This window comes from Spinacia oleracea, chromosome 4 (genome assembly GCF_020520425.1).
Source record: "Spinacia oleracea cultivar Varoflay chromosome 4, BTI_SOV_V1, whole genome shotgun sequence".
Taxonomy (NCBI): domain Eukaryota; kingdom Viridiplantae; phylum Streptophyta; class Magnoliopsida; order Caryophyllales; family Amaranthaceae; genus Spinacia; species Spinacia oleracea.
Genome location: NC_079490.1, coordinates 69,918,287 through 69,928,805, shown reverse-complemented (window position 1 = coordinate 69,928,805; position 10,519 = coordinate 69,918,287). Strand labels below are relative to the sequence as shown.

The 10,519-nt window shown below is 32.4% G+C and overlaps 1 protein-coding gene across 1 annotated transcript; it reads left to right on the top strand.

The window, feature by feature from the left end:
- Nucleotides 1-417: 417 nt before the first annotated feature.
- Nucleotides 418-2,826, top strand: LOC130471614 (uncharacterized; the record flags this gene model as incomplete). The annotated part of the gene is made up of 2 exons (XM_056841849.1): nucleotides 418-991; nucleotides 2,747-2,826. Coding segments are annotated over 2 exons (654 nt in total), but the record flags the coding sequence as incomplete, so codon positions are not given.
- Nucleotides 2,827-10,519: the final 7,693 nt, after the last annotated feature.

Genomic DNA, 10,519 nt, shown 5'->3' with positions numbered 1-10,519 from the left:
AGAGCGCCACCTGGCTAAACTATGATAGCCCAGAAAGAAGATCCAAAGGCCCACCAAGAATCGTCTCATAAACTCACATACACCTCCAGGTCCAAGACCCACCAGTAGGTCATGAGACCCATTTGCTCAGGAAGATCCTGATCCGCTATACCCTAAAAAGCCCAAACGCTCAAGAGGCCCACCAGGCCTAAACCAACAACAACAACAACAACAACAACAACAACAACAACAACAACAACAACAACAACACAACAACAACAACAACAACAACACAACAACAACAACAACAACAACAACAACAACAACAACACAACAACAACAACAACAACAACAACAACAACAACAACAACAACAACAACAACAACAACAACACAACAACAACAACAACAACAACAACAACAACAACAACACAACAACAACAACAACAACAACAACAACAACAACAACAACAACAACAACAACAACAACAACAACAACAACAACAACACAACAACAACAACAACAACAACAACAACAACAACAACAACAACAACAACAACAACAACAACAACAACAACAACAACAACAACAACAACAACAACAACAACAACAACAACAACACAACAACAACAACAACAACAACAACAACAACAACAACAACAACAACAACAACAACAACAACAACAACAACAACAACAACAACAACAACAACAACAACAACAACAACAACAACAACAACAACAACAACAACAACAACAACAACAACAACAACAACAACAACAACAACAACAACAACAACAACAACAACAACAACAACAACAACAACAACAACAACAACAACAACAACAACAACAACAACAACAACAACAACAACAACAACAACAACAACAACAACAACAACAACAACAACAACAACAACAACAACAACAACAACAACAACAACAACAACAACAACAACAACAACAACAACAACAACAACAACAACAACAACAACAACAACAACAACAACAACAACTACTACTACTACTACTACTACTACTACTACTAATAACAATAATAATAATAATAATAACAATAATAATAACACGGCTGTCTAGGGTCTCAAGGGTTGCTCAGAGTAACACGGCTGTTGCTAACATTCGTTCTTTTCTTTTTCATCGTTTGTGTTTTGCTTTGAATAAGGGTGTCGGAGCCCAATTAGTGGCAAGGCTCCCATCCAACTTTGTGTAATCGCTTCTTTAATAATAATAATAATAACAAGTAAGTAAGTAAAAAAACGAAATAGAAATAAATTTAGAAAAATAATAACGAAAACTAAAATAATTAAAATATAAAATTATCGAAACAAAGAAAAATAAATTAATTAATAAAATAAGTCCTAAAAGATAACAAAAATGCTAATTACGCTAAATTAAGCTATAAAAAATAAAAATAAGAAATTACAGGAAATAAAGATAAAAGATACTAAAAAGGGATAAAACGACTCATATAATTGTCTAATCACTATCCTATGAGCGACATAAATGTCACTCATCAATAAAAAAATAAACCCATGCTTACTAAATTTCCAGCAACTTTTATAAATTCTAAATCCTAGTATGAAAATATTAAATTTCCACCTTTAAAATCATATTGACACTTTAAGGCTTTGAATAAAATCTGAAATTACATTTGATTTTCATAATTGAAATTAACTTTCAATTATGTAAATCAATCAATCATTAAATTGGGATTAAAACCCTAACCCTAATTAACCATAAAAATCACTGTAAATTATTAAAAATCAACACTTTATTAAAAATCATAATTTTGTTCAGGAAGTATGTAGCTGACAGGTGTATGGTGAAAGTAGTGGGACTATGGAATGTCAGTAGCTTTATCATCTACATTGTTTAATTTTGTAAAAAAATATTTTCTAAGGATGACCTCCAGACAGGCTGGAAATTACACAGTTCATGCAGAGGAACTGAAACTCCAGACGAGCTAGAGGAAGTCCGAAAGAGAAGGAGTAGTTCCCGAGGGGTAACTCGAAGAGAAGAAGTGTGAACATATGAGTTTACATTTTAGAATTCAATGTAAGAAAACAAGAATTGGTGTCGGTAGAACTAGTGTCAGTGGAACTAGTGCCAGTGGAATTCGTGCTTGTGGAACTCAATCTAGGAACTTGGTTTGCATCCTAAATATAACGTCAGTATTCATTATATAATTGTCAGTTAGCTTAGGTGTGCATTTAGGTTAGTTTATTTAAGAGCTTTAATTTCATTAAAAATCTTATTAGACTAATAAATAGGTAATTGACTAAGTCTAAGATTCTTAATAAGATAAAAATAACATTTATTAAGCGATCGAAGCGAAGATTTTGGAGCGTTTCGCCGCGTGAATTTTGGGCATCAACCATAAGTTTGATTACATCGCCTTCAGTTCGATCTAGGCGATGAAAAGTTTGATAAACCTTGAGTCCTTTCATCCAAAGGTCTGTCAATTAAGAGGTCAACGTTCTAGTGTTTAGCTCTTTTATTCGTAATGTCTTCGAGCCAGTTCAGCAGAATGTCAGCCGACATCAGAATTGATTCTCCAACTGCGGTACAACAGATAGCGCGCCTATAGGCGAATTTTCTTCCGAGGTCGTGATCATCACCACCTGCACCTCACATCTCGGCATAATGGAACATGTAACCCGCCTGTTATCACATTTAACTACATGAATTGGTTTTTTTTTTGTGTATAAGCTGCAAATGAAGGGTGAATGATCGAATATCTGAAGCAGGATATTCTTCTCCTTGGGGGTGTGATTCAAAACGCTCAAAGGTTATATTAGAAGCACTACAACGTAGACATAGAGTGTAATACCTCGTATTTTTCAGAATTTATAAATATATTTTATTGTATTTATAAAGTATTTTTATTAATTTTAGAATTTAAATTGCATTTAATTATGATTTAAATGTATTTTTATTTAATTAAAATAATTATTATTTTATTAAATCCGAAACGAATTTATTATTTGAATCGGGAAATTTATTGAGTCGTGTTTTTAAATGGTTTGAACTAATTCTAAGTCCAACTCATTCCACTAGTTGAGCCTAACTGAGTTTTTAAGCTCCAATTTCTAATTCAAACCCAATTACCTAAATTGCAAAACCCAATATTTAATTCCTAAGCAAGGCCCATTAGGGATCGAGGAACCTATAAATATAACCCACTTCATTAATTGATCCCCACTTCGCATCATAATTTTCTCTCTCCTCTTTTGCTCCTTTGCACTCGGCCCTCTCCTCTCTTGCTCGTCCCTTGCCCGCACGCACACAACCGAGCACATTGCCCGTTGTTGCCTCGTGCCTTCGAGCACCCTCGCACCCTCGCCCCTCTTCCTCTCTTTGAATCACACCCCCAAGGAGAAGAATATCTTGCTTCAGATGTTCGATCACTCACCCTTCATTTGCAGCTTATACACAAAAAAAAAGACCAATGTAGTTAAATGTGATAACAGGCGGGTTACACGTTCCATTACGCCGAGATGTGAGGTGCAGGTGGTGATGATCACGACCTCGGAAGCAAATTCGCCTATAAGCAGCGCTGTCTGTTGTACCACAGTTGGAGAATCAATTCTGATGTCGGCTGACATTCTACCGAACTGGCTCGAAGACATTACGAATAAAAGAGCTAAACACTAGAAAGTTGACCTCTTAATTGACAGACCTTTGGATGAAAGGACTCAAGTTTTATCAAACTTTTCATCGCCTAGCTCGAACTGAAGGCGATGTTATCAAACTTATGGTTGATGCCCAAAATTCACGCGGCGAAACGCTCCAAAAACTTCGCTTCGATCGCTTAATAAATGTTATTTTATCTTATTAAGAATCTTAGACTTAGTCAATTACCTATTTATTAGTCTAATAAGACTTTTAATGAAATTAAAGCTCTTAAATAAACTAACCTAAATGCACACCTAAGCTAACTGACAATTATATGAATGAATACTGACGTTATATTTAGGATGCAAACCAAGTTTCTAGACAGAGTTCCACAAGCACGAATTCCACTGACACTAGTTCTAGCGACACCAATTCTTGTTTTCTTACATTGAATTCTAAAATGTAAACTCATATGTTCACACTTCTTCTCTTCGAGTTACCCCTCGGGGACTACTCCTTCTCTTTCGGACTTCCTCTAGCTCGTCTGGAGTTTCAGTTACTCCGCATGAACTGTGTAATTTCCAGCCTGTCTGGAGGTCATCCTTAGAAAATATTTTTTTTACAAAATTAAACAATGTAGATGATAAAGCAACTGACATTCCATAGTCCTACTACTTTCACCATTCATCTGTCAGCTACATACTTCCTAAAAAAAATTATGAATAAAACTATTTTTTTTATAAACAATCGGGTAACCGGTCCGGACCGGAATAATCCTATTTTAGACCGACCAAAAATCCAAAATCAGGAATTTGAAGGACCAGAGACGGACTGCAATCCCTTGGTCCGGTCCGGGCCCAATCCATTCCGGTCCAAATTCCGGTTCGGACAGGATCATGCACACCCCTAATATGTACCTAGTCTTTAAAAACTGAAACCATAAGTTAGAATGTGACATGTAACCATATGTTGTAATGTGACATGTAACCATTTGTTGTAATGTGACATGTGTCTTCACATTATCAATCTTTTCTTTTAGGAAAAAAAATTAAAATAGACAAAAATCAAAAGACATCATTATTAATGTACATGTCTTTGTGTTAAAAGGGGGAAAACTCAAAAGACTTCCTCTCCAAAAAAATAAAAAACTAAAATACATTCATACAAATAAATAATCATAACTTAATGAGCTAAGTTAAATTGTTATTAATATTTAATTTCATAACTATAACATTAATAAACATTAGTTCTTACTAAAAAGAAGGCATAAGATGCTAAACATCTGTCAAGATGACTCCTCAACCTCTCATTTTCAATGCACTCCTCATAAATAAATTGACTAACAACCATTTTCGTTACATCACTTGCACAATCAGCTATATATAATCACACATTTTCAAAGGTAATGTGTGTTTTACTTTATATGTCTAATTTTTTTTATATGGCTAAATATCAATTTTCGTCAATTTATTATGATTATTTTAATAACTGTTTGTTTTTCTATTGACCTGAGATTATATGTTACATTTTCATCACCTTCGATCGATTGTTCTCACTAATGTTGTTAGATTAACTTAGTAATAACCTTAACACATACATAATGTGGTTCTATTTATTAATATATTTATAACTTACATTAAGCAAAAATTTGCGAATGCATATAAATAATTTAAAATTTTATAATATCTAAGTTATTGTATGTCGAGCAATATAACTATTTAAATTCTTATAAAACTATACAAAATGCTCCTGTGCATGACACGGGTCGAAATGCTAGTTATACCTTAAAAAGATGGTTCGTTAAACGGGCCATAATAAAAAGAAGTAAACCATGGTTTTATCTATACTACTTCGTATATATTAAAAGACGTTTTAACAAATGTTTACATGCCACGTGTCGCTCTCCCCTCAATCCATAAATCTATGCCATCAATACACTTTCATTTAAAAATAAGAAATATGGTTTGCATAAGATTCAAACCTACGACCTCCAGTTTCAAACCCAAGAGATTTATCAAATTGAGCTATAACTTTTTGCATGTTATCTTTGCAAAATTATTATTAATATAATATTAAATAATTATCTTGTGAAAAAAAAAATCAAACATAATTTCACTAAAGAATATAATATTTAATTGTTATACACATAATAATCTGGGGCATCGCCCGGACCCGAATACTAGTTTTTATATATTCGTAAGTCCTAACATATTCACATAAACTTTGTCACGCAATCTAATCTTCCAACTCCACTAGTATTGCACTATAATTAGTAGAGGAATGCCAATGGGGGAAGACTTTGAGAAAAGACAAGGTAAAGAAAAGAGTTCACATACACAAACGTGCTGAGATTAGAACACCAGTACCCAGCCCTGAGGTAAAGAGCCAAGAGGACATGCCCTTTTCCAATATATATCACAAATGCATCAAGGAGAAATAATTAGGGGTAAAAACATAACTTAGCCACCAAGGAATACTCTAACCCATGTTTCAAACAGTAAATCACAATCAAGTAAAACTGCAGAAGTCGCAATTTCGACCCCACCCCACAAATCTAATATACATAATTAACGCGTGAATAGTTGTTTAGTTATTAGAGCCACTTAGAAAATCATTAGATTTCGTCCAATGAAAAATATGATTTCTAATTTATTTTAGAATTAACAAATTAATGTGCTATGTAGATAAATAATTAGGTGTCATATAGATAAATTTTAATTAATTAATTACTAATACAACTCTAATAATTAAGGTATAAATCTAATAAAATAATAAATCTCTTTTTGTTTAGGGGAAATAATAAATCTCTAAGTACAAGAGTCTTCACCAAAATCAAACACCTAATAATTCAAATATATATTTAAAATAATACAACTCAACGCACAAGAGTCTTTTATTCAAATAATTTGAACAAAAAAGTCAAATTCTTATCCAAAAAATACAAGAGCGATTTCCTTCAATATTGTTTGATGATTCGTAAATTCCGAAAATACGCTACTTTTTCACTTATTTCCCACTCTACCGTCCACGTCAGCAAGAAAGCCGGTTTAATTTTTTTTTATAAAATCTACAATAAACCGCTATCTGAAACAGCGGTTTAAAGAGGTAAACCGCTATCTAAAATAGCGGCTTATAAAACCACGCGGTTTTATAAAGTTTTGTTTTAAAAGAAATCGCTATCTCAGATAGCGGTTTATACCATTGAATCGTCATCTGAGATAGCGGTTGGCTTTAAAACAAAACCGTCATCTCAGATGCGGTTCAACACTGAACCGGAAAAAAAAAATATTTTTCTTTCTCCCTTACTGACGTGGACAGTATGGTGGGAATTAAGTTAGAAAGTAATGTATTTTGGTAATTATTGGATCTTTATGCAATATTGAAAGAAATCGCTCAAAATACAAAACTAGAGTAAAACATATATTTCGTATATGGTATTGCAATTACATTTTAGGATAATTGAAACATAGATAAGGGATAAATATTGTAAGCGAATTTTACATTATAAAAATTAGAGTCGTAAATATAATAAAGTATTTCCGTAATAGTATAAATATACGTACTACTCCGTACTACATACGTAGTATATATCTGTTTAAAACCACCATGAGATTTGGCAAATGGTTAACCAAATTTTCACCGCCCCAAATGCCAACGTTTACTTGCGGATTTGCATTGATGATTTTTACTAGCGGATTTGCATTGATGTTTTCTTTTTGTTCTTTACTTTTTTTTACTAATTTGTAGAGTACTTTGTTTTTCTCTTTTTGTTTGTTCGTAATATTTTGGTGTGTTTATGTTCTGTTGAATAAATTTGTTTAATATTAAAGTGGATATAAAATGTGTATTGGTAAACGTAAAAAGTAGAACTAAACAAATACGATTTTATATTAGTTAAGTACTAAAAAAAGTGCAACACGTATGCCATATAAAGTGACACAATAACAAAAATAAAAGACTACGGAGTAACTAATACTCTCTCCGTCCCGGAATACTCGACCCGGTTTGACCGGCACGGAGTTTAAGGAACTTAAATTGACTTATTTAATTTAATAGGTAGTAGTTGATAGTGAGGTAATATTTTAATGTAGTTAGTGGTAGGTGGGTTAAGAGGTGGGGTTGGGGTTGGGGGAGAATAAGGGTTGAATTTTTAATTACTTTTTGTATGGAGTAGGAGGTAGGTGGGTTAATAGGGGTGGAGTGAGAAATAATATAATATTGTTAGAATATTTCCATTTTTAGAAACAGGTCAAGTATTAAGGGACGGCCCGATAAGGAAAACAGGTCAAGTATTCCGGGACGGAGGGAGTAACATTAAACATAAAAAGAAATTCTTACATCGCACGGGCTTTAAAACAGTTTTTTACTACATTTGGTGTACAACACATATTGTAAGGCGTACGTAACGTTACTCCGATGTATATATAGTTATTTATTTTTTAATGATAAAAATTTCATGTAACTCTTAAAAAAAATTCCATAAAAAAGTACTGTATAATAATAAAAGTTAGCAGAAAGTGGGTAAAAAATTAAAAATTTTAAGATAGTCATCTTAAAAATGACAATGGTAGAGGAATTAATATGTACCACATAAATTGATTTTATTTTATCTTTTTTTATTTTCTTTTATCTTTATTTTTTTATCCAAAAATTATTTAATTGATTTTTAGAAAATATGAAAAATCAATTTATTAATTTTTGTGAATATCAATAATTAATTTCCAAAATAGGTTAAAACATAATTAGTGATAATTAAAATTTGGAGTTTTAATAATTTTCTCTCTCCTCTCCTTAACAACCTCGCCGGACCCCCACCCACCTCGCTGGACCCCCACCCACCACCACCATGTTGTAGCCCTTCCCCGTCGCAGCCCCCTCCCCGACGCACGTACCCCCGTCGCAGCCCTTCCGGTCGAAGTCCCCTCCCCCTCCACCTTTCGCACCGACCTCCCCCACCCTTCGCATCGATCTCCCCGACCCTTCGCGGCTGGGATTCGCGGCACAACCACTCCAAATGGCGGCTGGGTTGTTCCTTGGTTGCGGCTGGACGGTAGTCGTCGGTGTTCTTTTCAATGTGCCGTTCGCTAGTTTGGGCCTAAAACCCAACTTTATTTTTTTTGCCAGAAACAGAGTACTATAATAAAAATTTGCAATAAAAGACATTAAAATATGTTGGCCTGGTGGTTTGTCACCAAGTTTTAATATTTGGCAGATTTGGGGTTCGAACCCCCACAACATCATATTTGTTTTAAAAAAATTGAATTTTGCTATATTCTCTAAATCTTATTTTAATTACTTTTATTTTGTTTTCATAAAATATTAAATCTCTATATGTCTAATATTATTTCAAAATAAGTGTTATTTATTTATTTCCTTTGTTTTCTTTATTTATAATTGAATTATTTTATTTTTATTAATTAATTAGTTTCCTTTTAGTAACTCGTGTTTTTATTATTTTATTTTCGTTTTATTTTCAATTTTATCAATTCTCCCCTCGCCTTTATCTTATGCAAGGTACGTGCTCGGGATCCAAGTCAAATATTCGAATATCAACTCAAGTCTATAGTTCGTAGAATAATTTATAAGATATAAATAACACTCATTTTTAAACACTTTGATCTAAATATTTCTTGAGGAAACTACCTACAATATAGATGGACATTGCCAAACCACAGTATAGATGGACATTGTTGTTGGATTTTGTGATGGTAATGTCCTTCTTTATGGTTGGTAATTACCTTAAGCCTTTTTTATATACTCTAAGATAAAAAGGATACATCTTATGCGATAATTTTTATATTATTTTAATAAAATATTAAACCTCCATGTCTAAACTTATTTCAAAATAAATTTAGTTAAAGGTTTTTCAATTATTCAACATAAAAACTATAGCTAAATTTTAATAGTAACGAGAACTTTAATTTCAATTTAAACACGGAATTACTTATAAACGAATTGAAAGGCATTGTTCACAAATAAATTTATTTCTTTCTTTTGCTTTATCTATTTATAGTCAAATTATTTTAATTTCTTTCAATAACTCGCGTTTTATATTTTTTGTTTTATATTCAATTTTCTCGATTCTCCAATCGGATTTATCATATGTAAGGTACGTGCTCGGAAGCCAAGTGATAACGATTTTTAGCTTGTGTTGACTTGTGACATGCTTCCTCCGTTCAATATTGATGTTTAAAGTTCTACTTCATGTTTAACAATGGACATTTCATATTCTTAAAATGTTGTAAATATGGGATTTCAAGGCTAAATTAGAACAAGAGTTAGAACAATTGCTTAGTTTCATCGAGTTTATTAAAATATTTCATTTGATTTGATGCAAGGTTCTTCAATATTTCAACATAAAAATCATGGCTAAATTTTAATAGTAATCTGGAATTGTTTATCAATTTAAGCACGGGACGCTTATAAATGAATTCAAACGAATTGTTCAATAACGTTAATGAGTCGAGAATGAATTGTTCGAGCTTGGTTCATTTACTTCACAAGCTTACATATTTGTTCAAGCTTTCTTATTAACTTAACAAATGAGTTTTGATGAGTTTTAACCGAGCTTGCGTTTGCGAATACTACGCGAAAGTATCGACTCATTTTCTCCCCTATTTTAAATGATTTGAAATGTAAATCATATATTAGTTTAGTATATTAATTGAAAATAAATGGGGAAAAACACCTATTTTGAAATAATTAGATCTAAAAAGTATTCATGGTAACTACAAACAACATATATGGACATTACCAACATAGTAGCCAACAAAAATGTCAATTATATCTTGTTTTGGATAGTTTCCATCTATGTTGTTGGTAATTATATCAAGGCACTATTTAGTTAAGACAATTGAGGTCTTGAGTTTGATCCCTCATATCCTCATATTTTGTTTTGAATTTTT